At 40.2% G+C, this 24379-nt stretch overlaps 2 protein-coding genes across 15 annotated transcripts in view; one reads left to right on the top strand and one right to left on the bottom strand.

The window, feature by feature from the left end:
* LOC105426915 (phosphatase and actin regulator 2) overlaps window positions 1–19715 on the top strand; it is a 211068-nt gene extending 191353 nt beyond the window's left edge. For 8 of the 14 annotated variants that reach the window (XM_089072058.1, XM_089072057.1, XM_089072059.1 and 5 more), the window contains 10 exons: window positions 2577–2846; window positions 4847–5068; window positions 5787–6039; window positions 7201–7233; window positions 9216–9361; window positions 11716–11872; window positions 12557–12612; window positions 12770–12873; window positions 13115–13287; window positions 13679–19715. In XM_089072058.1, the coding sequence (XP_088928184.1) occupies window positions 2577–2846; window positions 4847–5068; window positions 5787–6039; window positions 7201–7233; window positions 9216–9361; window positions 11716–11872; window positions 12557–12612; window positions 12770–12873; window positions 13115–13287; window positions 13679–13694 (1430 nt within the window). In that variant the 3' untranslated portion in view covers window positions 13695–19715. The remainder of the gene's footprint in view (window positions 1–2576; window positions 2847–4846; window positions 5069–5786; window positions 6040–7200; window positions 7234–9215; window positions 9362–11715; window positions 11873–12556; window positions 12613–12769; window positions 12874–13114; window positions 13288–13678) is intronic. The other 6 variants (XM_089072050.1, XM_089072056.1, XM_089072051.1 and 3 more) reach the window with 5 other exon arrangements.
* A 497-nt stretch (window positions 19716–20212) lies between these two features.
* Window positions 20213–24379, bottom strand: part of S6KL (ribosomal protein S6 kinase like) — a 43873-nt gene continuing 39706 nt past the window's right edge. The window contains exons 8-9 of the mRNA XM_011638347.3: window positions 20937–21161; window positions 20213–20630 (exon numbers count right to left, since the gene is read on the bottom strand). Of these exons, the coding sequence (XP_011636649.2) occupies window positions 20499–20630; window positions 20937–21161 (357 nt within the window). The 3' untranslated portion in view covers window positions 20213–20498. The remainder of the gene's footprint in view (window positions 20631–20936; window positions 21162–24379) is intronic.

Raw genomic sequence — 24379 nt, 5'->3', positions numbered from 1 at the left:
GGTGTTAAGAATTTAATTTTTTTTGTGTAATATGAAGTAGAATACATAATTAATAAATTTAAAATATTTATCTTATTTCTTTTGATAGACATGAAATTTTTACAGCGGTTATATTTCTGCTTTCAGGATTAATAAGGAATAAAGATTAAATGTTAATAACTAAAGTAGACGAACTATTGCTTGTCTGTGTGAAATGTTGTATGTTGTTGTTGATGTTATTAGTAGTATATCGTAAGAACTACTCGTCGTGCCTTCGGAATTCTTTGGCAATGTCCCAAATGGCATTATCGGCGAAGCTTCCGGGATATGTCAAAATTCGGCAAAATCGATTTTTATCGCGCCAGCAAATGCGGATGCAAAGTGTGTTCTTTTGGAAACTGAGATCCCGGCATTTTTCTCATTTTTCTCATTTTTCTATTCCCTCATGGCTGTCCTCTTTCTCCTTTTATGCAGTATTCACGACACTCGCGCCTTAATATTTATCGACGACCTACAGTAACTCATCTCCGCATTCTGACATTCGGTTATTTAGCCTTTGTAGTGTAAAAGAGTCGACCTGAGGGGGAATTGCGCGTATTTTTGCAGGAATATCGATTGCGCCGTTTTAATTTTGTTTGAAGCGAGGACGATCGAGATGTATATAGTCGGCTTCAATTGTAGACATTAATACGTTTGATCTTAAATTCAGCATTAGCGTACACTCGCGAATCTATGAATCAACTGTATCTTTATGTGCCTCACCTCATTCCACACGCTGTATTTGACGCTATATTTGGAATAGTATTTCATTTTCGTCATCAAGCGATATTGTTCCAATTCTCGTAGCTCACTCTTTGAGTACGACCTCCAGTACCGCCCTCAATCTGCGGGTTTATTATCCCTTTGATATCAGCACTCAATGACGCAAATTCCTGCAATATTGTTCTCCATCTAGATAATCTCAATTGTGTTATCAAATTTTAATAAACACGCTTCAAGTGTTACCTTGTAAAAATTAAGCTGTGTCTAGGATATATTTTATAAAAGGATATATTTTATAAAAGGAGAGAGAAGGAGACTAAGAAAAGATTAGATATTCCAGTATTTTATTAAACTCAGACATTGTAAATTCAGACATTGTATACTTCATGATAAATTTTGTGTACTGGAAAATTTAACAAGAAAACAAGAATAATTCGGCAACAATAATTTTATCTTCTCGTTGATATTTTCACTCGCGATTTTTCATAATTACTGAAATTAATTGCCACACCAATTAAACGAGATCACGTTGCTTTGAAATTAATAAATCTTTTCCAAGTTTTCCAATAATTAATTAAATTAAAGGCAAAAAGACTAATCGGGCGACACGAGTTCGCACTTTAACCGACATCCTTTTAATTATTTCTCGATATAATAAGAGGTCTGACCATGAAAAGATGTGTGATATATCGTTAACATATAAAAATACTCTATATAATCTATGACGCATAATCGTATTGAAATGGATTTCTTGCGCGACCGTCCGACTGCAGCTATCAAAAATTCGACGCCGATTGATTTATCGATGATGTAACGCTGATATGAAGCGAATTTTTTAAAGAGCTCGCGCTGCCTTTAATCGTCATCGAATCGGGAAATGTGTCAACTTCTCGAAATCCGCAATGGATCCAAAACCGACAGTCAGCAGTCAATAACGTGCGCGGGCTTGCGCGAGAGGCTTTTTGTTCCGCCTCGCGCGATATGTCCGACCTGGAAATCGACGTATCCTTTTTGTGGCGGATGTCACGGTGCCATCGCGGCGCATCTGTCGAACCTTCGCAACGGCGGGCAGATTTTCGCCGACAGCGAGTCAGTGGAGTGTCCGTTACCGGGGGAAGACATAAACGTAATTTGAAGGTCTCTACGCCCGCCTGGCCAAACGGCATCAGCAAGTTTTACCGTGACCCGATTTTCCAATGATCATACGAACGCCAGATAATGAACAAATAACGCTGACTATTAACAATAAATTCATAATTTCGTTATTCCGGTACCGAAAACGTACCGGGGAATGTATTTATCACAGAACGCGTAACGAAGGATTTGATTTAATTGCTTTTTACCTTAAATTTTTAATTAATTTCTACAGTTGTAAGATTCGATAATGTTATTTGCCTGGATATTGCCTAACGTTACGTAACGTTACGAGCATACTTGCTTTTGCAGGCGATTTAAATATATCCGCAGTGTGTCTCTCTCAATCAAGAAGTGAGAGAACTTAACGGATTACATTATCCCACTTATGCGACCGCAATGCAGTGAGAGTAAGCCGATAAGTCGTGCCGGCGGGTATATCGATCGGGGAACTACCGCCAAAGTAATCGCGACATTCGCGGAGGAATGCTCGGACAACGATATGTGATATTCGTAATGGTGTTTGCGGGCGATTCGATGGGACTTTTCTCTGAGCGAGCGCGCCGTCCGACTCGAAAATCTCGCGAGGGCGAAAAAAATCGATCAGCCAGCCACAGCCAGCCAGCTTAGATCCGCCTCTCCGACGACGCATCTATCTCGCCACGGTTCTGACCGGTGCCGAACTTTTTTTTCTGTTGCAGAGCCGAAGAAGGAAAAGACTGAACAGAGTGCGAATGGCGCGATATCGCCGAGCGGTGGCGGCGGCGGCGGTGGTGGTGGTGGTGGTGGTGGTGGTGGTGGTGGTGGCGGGGGTGGCGGCGGTGGCGAGTCGCAAGCCGCCAATCTGGGCACGACCGGCTCGACGGTGCCGGTACCGGGCCCGGCCCCGGATACCGGGGACCAGCAAAAGCCGAACAGGCCGAACACCCTTGACGCCAGGGTGGTAGCCAGGAGGCTGATCTTGTTCGACAGTGAGTACACATTCGCGAGTATGCGTCTGTTACTCTCGCGTGTCGCGAATCGCGCTTTGCCGTTGCTCAGAGAAAAGTTCGACGAAATCGACAGAAGCGAAACAAGCGAAACGATGTCAATTGAAACAAGCGAAAAGTGGTGATCATGATATCGATAGAAATGTCGAGAAAGGAAGGGAGAAGATTTTGCTGGAGCTAGAAACTTCTTGAGAAAATAATACCGTTATAGAAATATAACATATAAAACATACAATTTATTTAATATAAATATAAGAGAGAAGATTAATTAGTTTTATATAGATTATATTTAATCCAGCGTTTATGTTGCCCTCGCTAGGTTTTACATTTTTCCTTCGCATACTTGTAACTTCAATCCATATCTGTAATTATTTTAAAAATTTTCTGCATTTCTTTGGCGGATGCTTATAAAAGATCCGCAAGTGCATTGGCTGACATGTAAACTTGAGTTTATATTCGCTATCGTTATGCAGTTTTATAGAAACTTTTGAGTAAGAGTTTCCTCTCCAGCCTGAGGGTCATCAGTTTATAAGCAATAATAGCATCCTTTTATGCCCGAGACCAAGAGCGATGAGTTCTCACGAATTTGTGTTACATGAATATGATTATTCTTGAATGAACACGCGCACAGAAAGTTCTTTTATTAGATTCAGTTGTCCCTTTGACGATGCCCGGTATTATTTACATCTTTTTAACATTTTTTGAAAACTGGCAAACTAAAACAGAGTAAATATACAAGCTTAAATATACGCAAATCATATCCTTCTCTTAATACTAAATTATCTCTCGGGTACAATTGAAATACAAATACGAAATTTTCCGATCTTTATGTTCCATTGATACTGCACGGAATCACTATTCATATACGTTGAAATTTCCATTAGTGAATCCAGAATATTTTTAACTTCTAAATAATATACTTTGGATGTCAAGAGAAACTTTAGAAATAACATTTTGACTGAGGAGAGTTTAAGAATTTCCTGTTCTTTTTTATCTTTATATTTTCCTTTTTTAAGGGAAAATTATTTTTAGAGAAGTGCAATTTCGAGGAAAATTTCTGCGAGAGATTGGGAATATGTATCCAATTTAAGTTGTTAATGGTATGCATGCCTGGGAAATATATTTATTCAAATAAGTTTGAGATTAATCGCACTCACACGCACAATGTGAACTCGCGGTGATAATGCGGTCGGTTGCCGAAAATTTTCACGATAAATTTCGACCGGGCTGAAATCAAATATGTGTTGGTGATCAAACGCGGCTGGACGATCCTCGGGGAATGCGTGGTAGTCAAAGTATCTCGCTCGGTATAACCGCCTGGAACTTCGTCCTTTTGTGTCAGAATTTAGGTGCGCGACATTATCAAATGGCTAGCAGCGCGAGAGCCCGCATCCACCAACTTGTTTAACATTCCAGCCGATACTGGTCGTGAGTATAACGACGGGTCGTTATTCATGAAAAATACGTCGGTCTTTATGAAATGAAATTTCGAGAAGAAAAAAGAAAAACAGCCGCGAGCGGCAGCGCCAAATTAAAAATTCCGCCCGCGCATTCCGAGCGCGCGGCAACGAGATGTTTAATAATAAACAAATTCGGCGAAACCGCAAACGATGTTTCGCAAGTCTCACCTAGCAGCTGCATTGAACACATTCGCGTTCGTTTGCCAAGATATTGTTGCTCCTGCACCGGGATGAATCATTGCTTCTCGCAACAACTGGCTTCGATGCAACTTCATCGGATCGGCCGCGTGCTTCTTTCGCATCGTTATTGATGCGATTTTTAGGCGACTCAGAAATAATTATACATAACACTGCGCCTTTTTTATTTTAACCAGGTATTAATTGTGCGATCGAACTTAAACATATTGATGTTAAAAGAGAAAATATAAATGATTACGATAGAATAAGATTAATTATGTTATTCTACGTCTATTATTATCTCGACGTGATATTACAACCGCCGTTTGTTCTTTCTGCTTTCAGTGGACAAGGGGGTGCTGGATCAGAGCGCCGACAATCAGCAAGTAATCGAGAGGTGTTATCCGTTACCACCTCAGAATACTCTGATGCTGTCGGAACTCCCAGAGCCGCCGATTCCGTTGAGTGAAATCGGCCCAATACCACCCCCGCCCATGTTCAGCTCCCCGAGTCCCACTTTGCTGGCGAGGCAACGGCAAATCCCGCTCTCGGACTGCGAGGACGAGGGTAAGTGTCCGTAACGAAACATTAATGCCATGGGAGAGGAGCGTATTGGAGCAATTAATTGGAGCAATTAATCACATGACGGAGCCCCTCTCCATCGTTTACTAGAACCTCCCTTATTGGCACAGTTTTAAGATGACCGATAAATCCGCGTTCCCAATAAGCAACAACGCGTGCTTTTGCTGTTTCTGTTATTCTGATTTTCAATATATTGCGACATAAAGTTACAAAATTACGGTAACGATGCACATTATTACGGAATTATTTAGTACTGTTTATCTCATTATTGGGAATTTAATTTTGTCGTTAATTATCGGTCTGCGCTAATTGATGGCCGCAATTTCATGTTGTATTGATGCACTTATCCCCGTGATGCGTGTCTAGTTATTGATTATGGATCGTTATGATTGTGCCATTGAATATCCATAAATTAACTCCAACATAATTATATGGGTCCGAAAGAGCAATCGACACGTCTGCGCGTTTAATATAATGCATTTATTTATTAAGCACGAATCACCGAATTTGTTTTAAATACATTTGCTTGAATTTTCCGAGCTTTGGTGGAATAGCCAAATTCGATCTTTTTGCACAATGCGCCCAAAGTTGATTGATTAATTTCCATTAATAAATGAAACGTAAAGGACTGACGTCCATGACGTTTCATCGAAGCTTTTTATAAGTTTTTTTCGACTTGTTTTTTTTTTATCACGTGCCCCAGTAGACGAGGAGGACATCGATGTGGAGGAGGAAGAGGACAACATGTACGTCTTCAGGGTATCGCAGCCCGATCCGACGATCGACACGTCTCGTGTCGAGGAGATACCGGCGAAGGAACCCAAGTTCCATGCCGTGCCACTGAAGAGTGTCCTGAAGAAACGGGGTTCCGGAAGTGGGCCCGGCACGCCGCAAAACACGCCGACGCAAGAGAACAGGCCGCTGACGCTTCGCCAGGAGCTCCACGCCTCGTTCAAGTTAGTGCCTTACTGCGAATCGTAGAATTTACTTTACGTTCGAGTATATCCATCGATGCGAAAGTGTTCGAGGGAAATCAAAGACTCGAGTTTGAAATTACTTCTACTATACGACGCTGGATCGAAGCATTTCGGAGAAGGAGAAAAATCACGCAGCGAACGAAAATATACCGCTCATATAAATCGGAATAATAATTAAAAGGTATAATACGATAGTACGATATTTTTTATCAAAAATTTTTTATCCTGTTTAATACGTTTCTATAAATAATCCGTAATCTTTTATGAGATCCATTTTAGATATTTCATGAGATATTTCATGAGAACCTCGTAGCTCATCTTAGCATTAAAACTTTTAATGGGAAAATTAACTTTTTTGTAACATAGTAGATAATTATTCGACTCGTAAAAGGAAATTCGTAGATCGTATCGCTTTGAATCAACGTGGTTTCGACAGCGTTTAAGAAACAAAAGCGTGAAATGAATGCGGAGCGCAAGTACGCGTGGATTCCTCTCGAACGCTTCGCATCGTAATTCGAAACTCGCCATAAGAATCGGGCGCTCTTCGAGAGTCACCCGACGCAAATTTGTCGGGATAATCCGCTTTCTGCCTCGACTTTTCTTTAATTAAAAATCAGTTCCGTCCTCGAAAGCTCGCTTTCTCGTGGATCTCGTTGTTTGATATCGAAAGCATCGGAAAGCATCGAATCGAACAAGCAGGCTTTGAGTGCCTTGCCTCTACCGTGGTATTATTACGCTCGATTGTAATGAAAAGAGTAAGAAGCAGATGTCGAAGAGCCCTAATTTTTTTCCGAACGTAGTCCTTTAATTTCCCGTCTCGCTGCTGGTAGTCTTTTTTAAGCCGTTGCCCGGGCGAATAACGGTCCCTTTGAACGACGTCAATCCAAATTTATACAGAGTGGCAAACCTTATTTAAAATATAATTTGGCATTAAAGTGAAAGGCACTAAGAGTACGAATATCAGGCTGAAGGATATTAAGCGATATAAAACGATTATCATCGACAAAGTCCGAAATGCGAGACGGATTATTGAAGGGAAACGCTTTCTCAGGCGAATACTCATGAGATGTATTTCGTTCATCCGTCATTAACATGTCAGTCATTAGTAAAGCATCGTATATTTTTCTTATGCTTAACCAGAAGGCCACCGTTGAGGCCTAGGATGAGAATATGGTAATTAGGCACTGGTCTAACTAAGCATGTTTGCGAATACCGCTATATATACATATATGTACATATATACGTACTATGTATATTGTCTTTTTATATCGTCTTTGTCTTACGGCGCGGTTGATCGCGAGAGAACCAAAATGTTCTAGTCTCTCCACCTTTTCTCTCTCGGTGGTTCCCTTCGCGAGTTACACGCGAGCGCCGTGAGCATGGCAGCGTCCGAGACGTTTTAAGCATGAGAAAACCTTAGGGAAACTCATGAAAAATCTCTCGCCTTACGCTTGTCACGCCGCACCATTCGATCACGCGCGACACACCACGTGAGTCGAATATCGCGCAGGAGACGTAATTTTCTTTCCCGCGTGACCAATCGATCTCGCGAGTCGCGATCTGTCATCGGTCGACGATATCGCTCGCGCGAAGTAACTTGCGCAATTTGTGCGAGTCGGGTAATTGCGACGAGGAAGTGTCGATCAATGCGTGTGTGTGTGTGTGTGTGTGTGTGTGTGAGTATACGACCTTTCACCTGCAATTTTTTATATTTATTTTTAGCATCGAAACTATTTGATCATTTCGATTGTACTTCATGTGACTCCTTGATAATCTTGTTATACGAGAGAGCATGTAGTCCTTTTCAAATATTGATAATTATTTGTGACTTTTAAATACCATGTTCTACCCCCAATGTAATAATGGATAAATATCCCGTTGATTTTTTTATGGGTGTATTATAATGAATATCGTATCCTGCATCGTTTGCAACTTCTTCTCTGTTGTATCGCAGTTTTTATAGACTTAAACTTACGAACGAAATCTTTTTAATTAATATAAATTACTTTACTAAACTACTTAACTATAAGTGATATACGAATAATTTTCAAAATAATATTTAGCAAAATTATTTATTGAAGGGATAATATGTCTTTTATATCGATACACGTGAATCTTAAGTACGTTATAATAAGAAATGACAGTACTGCTGAAGTTTTTATTCGTATTACATTATTGCAGCTTTGATGCTTTAAGCTCGCCAGCTTTTTAACGTTGAAAACGTTTTGAAAATATTTGGCCCGAGGCACTTACGCTTCTGACGTCACGCATCGCTCGAGAAAAAAAGATAAGAAATTTAGTATTAAAACAAGATGTAATTGGAACAGACCGATATGACACTCACGTTTGAACTTTCACAAAATTTTAATGCGATAATTTCGCAATATTAGTAGCGGGAACGTGGAACGCAACACGAAGAGAAGATTAAAAGTCTCTGACAAATTTTGGAAGTTACTATGATACCAAATGCAAATATTATGAGAGATTCTTTACGAACTCCCGCGAAGAGGGAAAAAACTTCTTGTTAAGAATATTGCATATACAGAGAAGCGCTTGGTGCTAAATATTCGAAACATTTACCGCTTTCTTAAAAGAAAATTCATCATGATAGCTTCCAAAGTTTCAATCTAAAAATCTCTCGAATGCATTGCAAGATAGCGCGCTTAGAAATCGATCCAAGAACAGCGAGTTCGATTTAAACACATTGTGCCAGATTGCAATTTCCATAATTATCGCAACTACTATTCAACAATGGCTTTTCCCCACACTCGCTATTGTAGCTTAAATTTTCGCCGATGAATTTTCCCTGTCAAGCAAAGCGTGTCGAGCTTCGAGCGGTACGAATAATAATAAAGTTGGCGTATGTGGCATTCAATGTGTCGAAGGATAACAGCTGGACTTGGGTGGAATATGGGCGAAATGCAGCGCGAAAGTCTGTCGTTTCACGTGGCGTGCCCCGTTGTTCTCCAAACGTGTCACACGCCACTATGCATCTCTCCACTCCCTTTCTCCTTCGTCTCGGCATATCCCATATTTCGCATCTCGTTCTCTTGTAGTACCGTAGAGTAGAACATTGGTTCACGTAGCGTCAACCATCCAAGCGATTGCGTATCTCGTACTAACGATTTTGCACGTCTTCCTCCTCGTTCTTTCAGCAGTCGACCGGTCAGATTCGGCCTTGCTCTACCCTGCACGCTGGAGAACAAGGAGAACGCAAGGCCTTACGTCATCCGAGAAGACGCGGACGGCGATTCCGGCGACGGACAAGTCCTCTACAGAGATGATTACGATGACGAGAAAAGTAAGTGTCGCTCTTTTATCAAATGTCAAAATCCGCGTATTGTGTCCGGTCGTCCTATAAAAACGTCCGCTGATGCTACTATCACATTCCGTACATGTTTGTTTTCTGTTATGCAATCACATCGATCGTAAGACAGCCCGTGACACAAACATTAGAGAAATTATTAATTATAATTAAAATATTAAAAATTATGAATTTACTATTTATACTATATAAACAATATTTGCTTAATTAATTATTAATTATTAACGATAAATATTAATTATCCAATTAGTCCGTACAAACTGTATAAAATATGTACAGTGAATATGATAGGCGAGCGATATTGTGGCACAGTTTATATCGCGATAATCAATGTAAATAATGGAATGAATTTCGCAACTCGATTTTTCTCTCGATGTTTTTGGTGCACGTGTTTGCCCCTCGGCAATCAATTAGGCAGATGGTAACTTTATTTTGCCTCGTCGAATTTTGATGGATACTCGTTACGTCATGAAAAAAAAGCAACATAATTGCGATCGTATCGATCGATGAGACTCTCGCGATGAGAGTCAACTCCGCATCGTTTCTCGTGAAAATAAATATACTGGTGGCTCTCAAAGAACTATATCGAAATTCCGCAACTGCGAGCTTAAATCGCGTGCATTGCGATAAAAATGCGCGGTCACGAATGCAGTTACGCGAAAACGCGAGGGCTATGTTTATTTCATGCCCCCGCTCATGCAATTTTCCATCGAGATATGAGGTTTCCAAACTCTCGACGTGATTCGATTGAATGGACTTTCGAATGAAATTCATAAATAGCCCCGCGTGTCGTGTATTCGCGATAAACTCCTCCCTTTTTCACGAGCGAGGAAAAATCGGAAGAAGACCGCTTTAAATCTCGTGGATATAAAAAGGCCAAGTCAGTCGCAGGTGCCAGAAAAAACTTTGCGGAACGAAAAGAGAGGGAAAAAAGAAAAAGTTCGGAAAACTCGGCGGATGGGCTTTAAACATTTGCGAAGGTTAAGAAAATCTGAAAGAAAGTGGAAACTTCGATGTGCCAGCGTCAGATAATCAATGTTAGCGCTCCTCAAGGAGCTTGAGATCCGCATGTTTCCGCATTTAGCAATTCGCTGAACGAATTTCTACGGATGTCCATTTCGTAATTCATTGCGCTGAATGCGTCAAAGAGAATTCGCTCGGTCGCTAAGTGTTCAGAATTTAATTTAAAAGTTTCCTCATTATTTTTATCATGAAGTTTTTTTTTTTTATATGTACTTTTAGACTCCACCGGTTCTATTTTAGAAGGCATTAACGATTAGTTATTCCTTCGACGAGAGAATTTACATAATCGACGTGCGGAAAGAGAAATAATCTCTCTGCCGAGCCCGGCGCTTATAGCCCGGCGATCACTCGCGGATTAAACATCGCGTTGTCTCGCGTAAACATCGCGTTTACACAACATTGATTTTCCCACGATACATCCGCATGATTGTCCAACACTTTAAATCAGTCTTCAGCGACCGAACTAATTATACTCGCGCTCGGGTGTCGCGCGCGCGCGCGTATGTATGTGTGTGTGTCTGTGAGCGGACACTTAGGAGGTGGTTTATATTAGACCCCGAAGACAGCTGGCAAGTCGCTTAGTTTCTCGTCGTTCTTCCGTCTGGATTTAGCGCGAAGCGCTCCTCGCTCGCTAAATTCTTGTCAAACGTGGACATGAACGAAAGTGAAGTTACTCTCCTGAGTAAGTCAATCGTAAATTCGCACATCCGCTCGTTTCGAATTCGTCCTCGCGAGAAGGTAGTTGAAGCGATAATTTCGTGTGGTGATTTCACGCAAAACGTCAGTGGAGGAAGCGAATGGTAATTAATGCCGTCGGAGCGAACGATTTCAATCTTTTCGGACACGCTTTTCGCTTTGAATATTGGTAGAAAGAGAAAGAGGGAGAGAGAGAGAGAGAGAGAAAGAGATAGCGATGACACGATGCTGTCAATATGGACCGCGTCGACGATGTCGATCGTCTGTGCCTCGATCGAGCCAGCCGAACACGCCCCGCTGCTGTTGCACCGCAGCTTCAGCTGCTCGTCGATCGTGGAGGGTAATTAATTAGTAATCGTGACGTACGATCGGATGTGAAATTAATTAACATCGATGCGCACTTCAGTGGCGCACGTCTGTGCGAAATTCATTCTCCAGTCTTCACATACATCCAAATTTACATCCATGATGTAATACATTAAATGAAATTACCTTGAAATTAGCTTATTTGCGAAACGTGATTTGTATCGTGAAGCCACGTTTCTTTTTTTGCGTTATTGAGATGCGGATTAATTGGCTAAACGCAGATTCAACATCTTTTGTCTCGATAGGCCGTTTGGCAGCCAAGATCGCACGCAAGGAGTCGCTTTCGCTGAAGCTCGCCCTCAGGCCAGATAGACAGGAACTCATCAACAGGAACATTCTTCAGCTGCAGACTGACAATGAGAGGCAGGAGACGAAGGAGGCGATTGGCGCCAAGCTTATCAGGTAAGAGAATTGTTCTATCGAGTAGCGTTTACGTGATTGCGCATCTGGATTTCGAGTACGCATTCCTCTCTATTTTCGCCAAAGCTTGAAATTGGCACTGTCGTCTTCGTCTAATTAAAATTGCATTCGACTAACAATCTACTACGTCGAGGAATTTCGGAGGAGTAGTTCTCGACCGAATTAAAAAATCGTGTAAATTTTCGCTTTGATCATCAAGCTGTCGGCTAATTATGAAAATATAATTACTGTTAAATATCTTCACGCGATGTAATGAAAGCTCTGTAAAATCAGCGAGTAATCGAATGTCGATAAAACTTCGTTATCTTCTTGCCCTCTTGCAGTTTAATATCGCGATCCAGATAATCTCACTGTTTTTTTCCCTTGTTAAAGAATTCATTATTAAAACGATTGTTCAATAATGGAATTGCGTATATATAATTTTTTACTAACGACATCAGTCTGTCACGACTGATCCAGCTTACGTGAAAACGAGCTTGAAATAACAGCTGTCTCTCTGAAAAGATTACGCGCGAATAATAGGACAAGTGGTCTCGGCCGCGGTGAATCACATTGTTTGCACAAAGCGGGTGCCTTGCTTTCTCGCCTGAGTATCTCTCTCGCTCTCGAAGGAAGATTAAAACGGCCGATGAACTTACATTGATTCTCGTGCCATTTTCATTTCAGGCGGCTGAGCATGCGGCCGACCCAGGAAGAACTTGAGGAGAGAAACATTCTGAAAAGTAAGTTTATTCTATCAATTTCTTCATTTTCCTTGATTGATCCAACGATGATTAAGGATTTTACATTTCCGAATTCGTGACAGCATTTGTAATTGAATGTTTTCTACTTTGTCAAATTTTAATTCTAATTCCAATATTTCTTCATTTTTCTTTTTAGAGCAAAGCCCCGCCGAGGAAAAGAAACAGAAGGAAGAAAAGAAACGCTATCTCCTGCGAAAATTGAGTTTCCGACCGACTGTTGAAGAACTCAAGGAGAAAAAGGTGATTAGAATGAACAAATTATTTTCGTAATTCTCATTTTATTGCGAATTTTATTGCGCTAATTGCAAGTACATTTTTTAAAGATCGAAATTGTAAAAATAAATGGAGCGCCGAGTTTAAGCTTAGCTAATATTTTGTCATGCCCCCATTTTACGGAGGTGCTATTTTCTTTCTGATAAGAACTACTTACACGATAAGGCCATAAAAACGATATACTCATCTCTCTCCCTTCGTTCTGCAGATTATCAGGTTCAACGACTATATCGAAGTAACGCAGGCTCACGATTACGACAGAAGAGCCGACAAGCCTTGGACGCGGTTAACTCCGAAGGACAAGGCTGCCATTAGGAAGGAGTTGAACGAGTTCAAGAGTTCGGAGATGGCCGTTCACGAGGACAGCCGACACCTCACCAGGTACTTGACGCACTACGATTTATGGCGAGGTCATTTTAAAAGCATGGTTGGCATCAAATCAGCATTTTGCCAAAGTGCCCCACGATATATATGCAGCCTTATAAAAATCGAATTAGAATACGAATAATGAAACCACCTTGAATTACCGAGATGAAATTGTATAATAAAAGTGACAATAAAAAATTTAATTATATAATAAAAGATCTTTCAAAGATTAAAACCAGTTGAAATTAGTGAAATTTCTCTCATTATTTTCACTTAGTTTACAAAAACTTGTATAATTACCGCTTGTATATAATTGATATATTTTTATAATATTTTTATTAATATATTTAAACTACGTATGCGTGTCGATGATTTCGTAATCAATGCTTCTTGTTTTCAATTACAGGTTCCATAGGCCATGACAATTGCAATGTGTTGAGGTGCTACAGTGTGGTGCGGGTATACGTGAAGGTGCAGTGTGGTGGCTTCGTGTTGAGGCTGGGTAAAGAAAGAAGGAAGAAAAAATCGGCTATCGTTACTTCTGGATTTAAAACCGGAATATGCGATATTTGTCCGATCGGTGATTTTTTTGACGTTGTTGCGTCGTGTCATCGTTCGTCGTTGTCGCCAGGCATCATCCATCGACATTTCTTTCGTCATCGTCATTTACATACGTCAACGATGAACGCCATCACAACGTCGACGAAGATTGTGATAGGGTGACTCGCCGCCCCGTCGAAGAGGACTTCGCGGGTCGCTCGCCGATTTCTTTTCATAAGGGTCGTTCACACCCGTGCTTAGCTGAGCAATTCTTCGCGCTTTCTATCCAACTACTCTTCATCTTTATATCTTCGATACTGATCTCGTTAGTACGTGCGTCAAGACGTTTATATTCTCAAAATATCTTGAAAATATTCTTCAAACTTTGCGCGAGAAATCCTCAAATACGCTACGCGCGACTATCTTTTTCTTCACATTAAACGACATCATTGAAACAAAACTTTGACCTATCTTCCGGTTTAGCTTTCAAAAGCTTGCCGTTGTGAAAATCAAAACGCTGTATAGTAAGTAAGACTTTTTTATCGAAACGCTCACGTGTGTCTGCACGTTTATGCTGAATAAGATCGGAAAACATTTCTGGTTACCGTATCATGTCTCATTCATAATTGACACTTCCTGTTATGAATTTTTTAAGTTGTTTTTCTTTGTTATATAATATATTTAAAAATCGTGTGAGAGATGTAAGTACATCTATCACGAGTATGTTTTAGCGATAAAAAAATTACGTGTGACGAAGTGTCACACGGGTACATGTATAGATTAATGTATAGGTAAGGAGAATGTATAGGTTAATCGCGTGTAAATTAATCACGTTTAAGATTAAGCGTGAGACTTCGGCGTAATTCTATGGAAACTACGAGCGCGCGTGTGAACATACCCTTAACGTGTAAACACCATTTTGCAATCAAGCTAGCTCATCAGTGTCACCTGGCATCGTTGTATATGTAAATGTCTCTAAAATTTCGAATCATTGTAAGACAGACATATGTGATATATTTCGTTGATATCACAAAAAGAATACTCTAACCCTATAATGATTAAACGGGAGATACATCACATGCGATATCTCGTAACGTCGAGAGTAAAGTTTGCTTTAGTTTAAAAAAAATGTTTTAGTATTAATATTTTTATACGTTGACGAATGAACAGCAGAGAATTTCCGCAAAATCATTTCTTGATATAACCCTCGTTTTTAATAATTAAGATTACTCGGCTGACGTCCGAAAATGTGATTTACGATAATTCCATGTTCTTACAATTTTCGCGCGATCCGCGTAGAGAGTATTCATTGCTTGAGATTCACTAACATAATTGCATAGTTTGTTAAGCTCTTCGTACACACCGCGCGAGGAATGAAAACAGCCATTCAGTGTCTACGACAATCGGTCGACTGCTCGATCGACGAAACTGTTTTTCTTTACTGCCAGGTATCACTCTCTCGTGGAGCTGCCTTGAGGAGCAAGCGCTTACGATTTTATCTAAAAAAAAAAAAAAAAATATTAGATGTACTCCATTCGTGGGAAATCAGAAATGCATTGTGCAATTAAACTTTGTACAGAAGTAGGTAGCGTGTACATTAGTAACTATTATTATCATCATTGTTATATCGATATTATTGCTATAGGGACACTCTATGGTCCTCGTTAATTTCGATCGCGTGCGTGCTTTAATCGCGGAGTGCTAACAAATTCATTATGAGCAGATATGCAGATTATTGTTCCATCTTCGTTGAATGCGAATAAATTTATGATAAAATCTCGTAAAAAATTATAAAGCGCATTTTCTATAAATACATACATTTGTTATGTATCTTAAAGGATGCGTTCGTTTTGATCCGGCAATAAAAGGAAGATATATTGTTAAAATTCTGGGGGATCATGGTAATTTATTATGAGATTAATTTATGCTCGCATCAACTGTATCGGAGCGTCAACAATAATAATTATTCTGCTCGTATAAAAGCAATCTGATGAGTCAACAATGAATTGTAGTTCTAAAAATTGTAGTTCTGTCTGTAATACTGATGGAGAAGAAAAAAATGAATTAGGCAGAATTAGCGCTAATTGACGTCGGTGACGACCGGCTCTTAGTATCGAAATACGTTCAGTCCGTTTTCAACAGATAGTAGAACGAAGAAAAAGTAGTCGCGTTACAAATTGCCATGTTGCGCGCAAATTTATATCTAGATTCTTAGATGATCGAAAGAACGAAGTCCAACGAGAAAGGAGAGAAAAAAAAGAAAAGGTAAAAGATGAGAAGGCACGTGCCTCGATGTGCGATGTCTTGCACGCTTATCTCTGAAAGCTTCTTGCATCCTCTTCCTGCTTATCCTATCCAGATAATGCAAAACCTTCCTGCTCACGTCAGCATTAAAGCGACGAAGATCCGTCACATTTCTTGTTTTGGAGAACTGGCGAGCGAAACCAAAAAAAAAAGGAAGATTACGAATTACGATCTAGCGTGACAGGCGAATTTATAGCAGCGGTGAGTAAATCAAGTCGCAGTCGACAGTCTACTACTTTCCTCTCCTCGTTTAGAAATCCTAGTTTTTAACGATCGTCCAATGGGGTGAGAGGATCGGTGTGTAATGTGTCGATCTTTCTCTTAACCCGTCGGTGAACTCAGCTGTTCGATATTAATTCGTCAACTTCGAGGTCGTCGAAGGTATAAAGGACGAGACGCCTCTACCTTCGGGAAAATACCACGAAGAAGCACGTCATAAGGAACGTCATAAAATAATGAGCAGGGAGATTAAAGTGTCTCTCTCGTTCCATTGGTCGAGCGCTGTGGCTACCATGTAGTCGACAAATATATCCATTTCCGGATTGCCTGAGTCGGTATGAATGTATATCCATGCGTATGCGTGTGAATAATGTGCATAGAGAGAAAGATGAGAGAGAGATGGAGCGTGTATATGTATATGAGATTACGAACAAATATTTCAGGAAGAGAGTGGTCGAAATTTGGATGTCTCTGCGACAGTCTTTTACCCTGAGCTACGTTCGAAAACGTCTGTATCTTGATGTCGCCCTACATAAAATTTAATAGAGAACGCTGTAAAGTCATACGCACACATTAGAAACTAAATTTAGGAAAACGGCAGCTGTTTCTATATTGGAATGTATAGAGAATAGTGTAGCTAATTTTTAATTTAAAAAAATTAAAAAAGTAATTTTCAAGTTTTTTAAGGAAGCTATAGCAATCGTGTTTCATCAAGTGTAGAATTTTCCTTCAAATATGTTGATTCTGGGGAAAGAACGGAATGGAATTCATTCTTCGCGTTATAAAAGTTAAAGACAATTCAATGTCATTAACATTTCTAAATAAAATGATCTAAATAAAATGATCTGAATAAATGATTATTTAAAATGAGAGGGCTGCATCGACTATGGACGTGACATTCACGAACGTAGTTTCATATCCCTGAATCTGTTTGAAGCGTCCACTCTCAGAGCGTGGAACAAAGACAAGAGAAGAATAAAAGCACGACATGCGAAACATATGTCTAATAAGGAATGATTTGTGTGTATATATATTAATATATATAAATATATATATATATATATATATATATATATTCGCATATTGTAAAACACCGTGATAGGAAAGCCCACTGCTACACGCTACACGATATTACGCAATGTGTAAACGGTGAATATTTATAAATACTAATTTTTAGATAACAACGCTCTAAATATGCAAAACAATACACCATATACATATATAAATATTATACATATAAATATATATATATATACATAGATACATATGACGCGTACAAGCAGTATGTGCATTTTCCAGCACAGATAGTTGGTATTTTGTGTACAAAACTAAAAACAATTGTTGGACATTTTCTGGATGGAGTTCGGGGCCGCGCATCGTGATGGAGGCAAAGAGATGAAATTACGTAAATCTCCGTTGCAAGTCGCATTGCCGAACGATTGAACAACGAGACGATCGACCGATCGACGGCACGGAACGGCACGAACGCGCGTCGCTTATCATCGATCCTGTAGTTATTTCATATATCGCCATCCCATCTGAATGTAATAATATTGTCGTCTAAGTTTAGCGCATTTTCTCTCTTTCTCTTTCATTTGTATCATACTGGACGACACGCGTTCAAGCCGTTCCTCTCTCGTGTTTCGCATCGTGCGTAAGCGACGTACCATTTATTCTGCAAAATGGATCCGAGTAAGTGTGTAGAATTTAATTTTCCATATTCCAACTCTTTATAATATTCCAACCATTTTTCCTTTTGAAATAAGGAAATGTTTCATCTAAGAAAATATAAATCTTTCATGACATTCTCTATAAAAGACAAGTTATATTACTCAGAAGTTATATCTCGCGGTTTGCAGAATAACGGAAGTCCAGCGCGATAACCATAGTAAAGTCAGACTGTAAAAAGAAGAATGAAAGAGAAGGTAATCGAAATAAATTTGCCGTAATCGCGACTGAAAGCAGGCGGACGGATTCTACTTGTATCATAGCATCTTAAGATAGCGAAGCGTTGTAACGATAGTGACAACAATAAAGAAATTGTAATAATTTAAGGACGAGCGTGAGAAAAGAGAGAAGCACGTGAGGGAAGACGCTGTAGATGCGGCAAGATGAACACCGATGGTTCTCCAGTTCTTTAATCCTTTTCGCGAGGCTGAGGAACCTCCGGTTTCACGGCCGCAAAAATAGGCTTAGGGCACTTTCACGTGGGATACTCGTCGCACGAATCCATCGCCGGACTTAGAACTACCAAAAGGAAAACGCGTAAATATCGTTATCGTCATCGGGGGTATGGAGGGGGAGGGGGGGAGATGTCCGTGCGAGAGGAATAAATCAGTTGGTCCCGAGTATCCGACGCAAAGAACGTAAAGCCTAGATTTTTACCAAAATGACTCCACGCCACGCGAGGTGAAAGCAGTTACAATTAGACGTAATTCGAATTTCGTTCTGTTTCATGACTGAGGATTCGCGATTTTTGTCAGAGAGAGAGAGAGAGAGAGAGAGAGAGAGAGAGAGAGAGAGAGAGAGAATGCGACCTTAATGAGGAGCAGCGTACGGGAATTTTGCAGGATCACTACGCGATCACTTGGTAATTTTGCATTTTACTGCCGTACGTCCTGCAGATTTTATGCCAGTTTCTTTTGTTGCGATCGTACGTGTGGCACAATCGTCGTTTCTGGAAAGCAAGCGATAAACAAAGTGTGTGACTCCGCCTCGTGGAGGAAATGATCTCCCTACGTCGTACTTTTTTTTTTATTATCAACTGTTTCGCGAGGATTATCGATAAGTCAAAGATTGAAATGGTTTTAGTTAGAATCGACTTTTTTTTTAAGAACAATGCGCACAGAGGCGCTTGAATAATTATTTTGCGCTAGCAGTGATTAGCGATATAACTATTCGCGCCTCACGTTGCCACCGCATACTAATTTTTACATTCGCATTGTTTTTAAGAAATATGCGCGTTTTCGCGCATACAAAGCGTGCTTTTCTTTCTATTCAATTTGTCCGTCGATTTGTTGATATTAGCATTGTTCGGTTCGGAACATTCGGCCAATGATCGACTGCTGACGCGTTGCACGGAACGTAATTTGGAAAAATTGTATTATATATCGAAACCGAAAAATCCTCTATATGTAAGAATAATGATGTGTGTGTGTGTGTATGTATATATGTATATATATATATATATATATATATATATATATATATATATATATATATTGATTATTACACACGGTAAACTTGGATTAATTGCACTCTCGAGAGAGGAGCTGCCCCCCCTGATCCAATGAAAGAATCAAGACGCACCGAAGGCGAAATAGAAGAAGAAATAAAGAAATTCACGAATTTATATATATATAAAATTTAATATATATATATATATATATATAAAAAGAAAAAGAGCACGTTCTCACATTCATTTCGAAAAAACGCTGCGTTTCTGATCCAGATCCATTTTTGTTTCGTTGTTAGTTTGTATGCACTACGATTATCGCAATTTATTGTATTATCGACGCGATACTGTAACAAACAAAAATACTGTTAACTATTCTTAAAAAAATTAAAACTTTTGTAAACTGAGACCAAACGATCGGCGAAGATTTCACTTATTTGATAGTTCCTTTTTCAGGGGCATTTTAACGATTCTTAGAGATGAAATATTTGCGCAGCGAGAAATTTGCACACACATATACGCATATGCGTCTGCATACGGAAAAATATTACTCGATAAATCAAAGTAATAAGTATCGTTTGCTCGATCATTATCAATTTAACAATAATATTTTCATCTGAATTAGGAAAGTATTCAAACACGAGGGATCATGTGGAAAATTAAATGGATTTGAGCCTTTGGGATTCAAAGAAAATACCAAGATTCAATAAAAATTAAAATAATTTTATTCAATATACTATTTAATATCATTATACATATGAAAAATCAAATGGTATTTTATTTTTCTTGTTTGAAAAGTTCTGTTCGATTAGATTATAAAATATTTAGACTATAAAATATTTGAATACATTATTTTAAATATTTATTCAAATTTTATTAAAAAATTATTTGTGAATATCAAAAATAAACTTATTTGCGCAATTTACGTCTCAAAACATGTGCCTGTATAGATGATATAAAATTAATAATATATATTAAGTACCTGAGATCATCGATGACTTGTTTGCGTAGTATTGTCTTCAGGAAAAGATTCAAAATTCGAAAATTTTTTATCGAAATCGTCTTTTTTTTGCTGCATTTCTCCTCGATTTTTCACTCCTAAAATTCGGAATGGCGATTCCTGCATATGACAGAAAGTAATGAATAAATTTAATTGTTAGTTTTTACGTAAATTTATCGTTACCTTTGTAACAAAAGTCTGATAAAAGATCATTAGTCATCATCTAATCTTTATTTTCATATCAAAATATGAAGTTTTATATTTTTCAAAGAAGAAGATATGATAGATAAGATGTTCCATTGTATAAACGCTAAAAACTTTTTATATGCCATATAAATTATTCAATTTTACCAGAATAAATATCTTTTCTTAGATTAATGATTAAGGAAGACAGAACACTATTATCTGAATTGTATTAACGATTACCTTTTTTAACATGTAACTTTGAATATCGTAACCCATGTAAAAAGCGATCCGTTGAAGATTGAGAAGAGTTTTAAGTCTAAGACGAGGATCCGGCTGTAAAAGCCGTTTCAGGAGATCCCTCGCTGCCGGTGAAATATCAGCATTCGCTGGTAAGATTCCTGGTACATTCGCACAATTCAGATTATCCTGATCAGGCAGCAGCTCTGACGACAAGATGGATGGAAACTGCAACAGGATTGTGACATTTGCGATTGATATTCTTCCAATCAATATAAACTCTATCGAAAACAATCAGTCTAATCTTATGAATCATATTATTATTTCATGACACTGTGATAGATTGATGTCTCAAGCATTTAATTTCGCGGCTGCTTAATTTCTATTCAACCATCAGTGATGACTAGAATAAGCTAAATTCTTCGGACGAAGGATCGATATCTCGCTTGGAATCCTGTCGAAGCCGAAGGCCAAATTTAGTAGTTATTAATTAACGACCATGCGCATCTCGCGCACGAGACGAAAAAGTCTGCGGAAGGATCTTTTCGTCGCGACCGCAGGAGCCGCGGGCGGGACCATAAATATCTTCCTTTGCGAGAGGTAGAGAAGTAAGTAGCCGGTAAAGAAGCCGGTAGAGAAGGCTATTACCAATGCGCGGATTCCGGCCTGTCTAGGCGCGCTCGTACGCTCGCCGACACCGGCATACTACACAGGTACATACGCAGGCAGGGTCAACGGCCACTCGCGACCCTCAACCTATTCGCTCGTTTATGTCCCTCCACCGTGTGGTACGACCTCACACGACCTCACACGCCGTCGCGCGAGCGCGTCCACGCGCGGCAAGTGCGCGGACTCCTTCGCGCGGCTTTGAGACTCCAACACGCGCGTTGAGACTCGCGCCGGGTTCGCGCGTGTCAAATGTGCAAAACGGGACCCACTGGACGTGGTCCCTTTGTTGCAGTCGGGCTGTTACGCGAACCGACGCGGTGGCGAAAACATTACCGCACGTGCTCGCGTCGGCGTGGAGAGAAATGGCTTTCGAACGGTGCACAACACACGTTACGCCGCGTGTTTACGGTAACTTCCCGCTTTACGTAACTTTTCTCGACGGACGAGTGCAGAAAAGCGCCGGTTGCAATTATTCGGAATTGTTAATAAAAACGTTGCCTCAAATATCCCGCTCGTAGATTATCGCCGCTCGACTCGGGCCGAGATAGTAAGAAGGTGCTGGAAGAAACATGTTTCTCCCGTTTCTCCGTGCGAGTACACACGGTAGATTCGAGAATGAATAAATCTCCTCGAGGAGAATCATTCGGCGCGCGAGGCCCGGTCCGAAGCCCCCGCTGTGTAAATTTTTATCGATTTCCATATATAGATCCGGCTTCGTGGTCCGGTCCTCTCGATAAAATATGCGCACATTAATCGCTAATTAGCCTCGATATTATCCGCACGGTAATCACGCCGTTGTTTACAAGCGAAAGAGACGAGACTCGCGAAGCTCGTTCAGGTCGTTGGACCACGCGCATTTGATCCGATCGCGCTCGACGTGGACTTGGCGAACGGGATATTTCAATTCGATCTCGGCGCGAGAACCTTGACCGAGAATAACGGTACGGAATAATCGTTACGAGATCGTAGACGGTAACGTATGGCTTTTAACGCCGCCACCTCTTCTGCATAGATCGGCCGAAGTTGTCCGTCTCGTCGGCGCCGCCGTTCACGGCAACGTTTGGCGCCCGATCGATGATTCCGCAGTGCGAAAGAGCAATCGTAACGTCGCACGATGGCGCGATGGGAAGTAACGAACCGGACGATGGGAAATTTGAGGCCGCCGTGTTAATTGCCAATCGCATCTTAATTGCCCAATTTTCTTCATATTTAATTGGAGTTGCTTGAAATGATATATCTGAGATATCGCTGCTTTCGTTGCCGAGTATTGCGATAACGAACAAGTCTTTCAAGAATAAAACTGACTCGAGTCGAACTACGATGCGCGATGTAATATTTCACCGAAATGTAATCTCGCAAAATTGCTCTTCCTACCACGTGTCACCGACATCCGGTACGTTCTACGTGCGAAGCCCGTATTCTCCAAAATAAGTCGCAGATGGAACGGGGTGAGTGCGCCTCCTCCCTCTATTCCACGACGAAAAATAAAAATTAGAAAATTAGTTTCTTCAGGACTCTTTTTCATTAAAACGAAACTTCGATCGAAGATTCTTTTGTTATCGATATTGACAGATCGGCGAAAAATTCGGAGTCAATAAACTCGTTTGCGCGCGGTCGCGCGGCTCCGACCTTTCTCTCTCCGCTCTGTTCGCGGAAGAAAAAAAGCATGAAACGATGTACACACGAATCTATACGTTATGCTAAATGCAAATGTTCCCTGCGTTCACCCGTGGATTCCGCTCGACGCACCTTGAGCAGCTAATTGTTGAGTAAATTCGAGCTTTTGCTACGATCCGAGCGCGGACACGTTCGTTAGCACTACGCACCTTTCGCGGACGAAGGCTGCGAATAATGTATGTATATCGAAGAAATTTAGAGAATTTAGTGAATTTTATATTTCTCGAATATTGCTTGAGGTTCTTTTCTCAGACGCGAAATTTCGTGAAGCCGAGAGAAACGGAATGGAAGAAATGTCTATTGAGCCGTGAGAATTTTCGCGTCCCACGGAAAGTGACCGTTGCGATCATTATGGTAAGGTGTCGAGAAAATAAAGTGCAGATTTTCAGATCGGGCAGATTCCGTTAGCGAGCGTGTTTTCCCGCCATCGTATAATTTTGCAGAAATCTCGAAGAAATAAAATCTACCGTGCACGAAGCATTCGGCGCGATCTTGTGAGAATGCATTAACATGCAACAGATCAAGTTGTGCGAACGCGAATTGAAAGGAATATTTTTAATGATTTTTCTTGTTTTGTACATTTACACATCTAACTTGTTCCATAGAAGCATAACAATCTAGGATTATTAAATAATATGCATTCGGAGGATTTTTCAACAACGAAGAATAACAATATAATTCTTTTTTACGTAATTATTATTATTATTACATCTTCAAAAATAATTAAGTCGATGAAATCTCGTTGATCTCTGAAATCTCGGAGGATATTGGAGAATTTCCTTCGCATCACGCATCGATGCAGTAAAAGATGTAGAAGGAGAAGGATCGATGAGGCGCAGGATGTAGAAGATCGATGGCTGATAATGCGGAAAATCGGTAGAACAAAGCGTGCCGCTTTCGCGCAAAGATGGACGGAACAAAGAATCTACGCTGTCACGGAGCTACATCCAGGAATCTCTCGCGAGGCAGATCACGGCACGGCCGGTACGAAGTTAATTCGAGTGAACAAAGGAGGATCATCTAATCGGATCGGGGAGATTACGTCGATCAAAATCTCGACTCGGAACACAATGCGAGCGTCATACAGGAGGAGATCGGTA

Source organism: Pogonomyrmex barbatus, unplaced genomic scaffold (genome assembly GCF_055798465.1).
Source record: "Pogonomyrmex barbatus isolate J1 unplaced genomic scaffold, ASM5579846v1 scaffold13, whole genome shotgun sequence".
Classification (NCBI taxonomy): domain Eukaryota; kingdom Metazoa; phylum Arthropoda; class Insecta; order Hymenoptera; family Formicidae; genus Pogonomyrmex; species Pogonomyrmex barbatus.
This window is presented reverse-complemented; position numbering and strand designations above follow the sequence as displayed.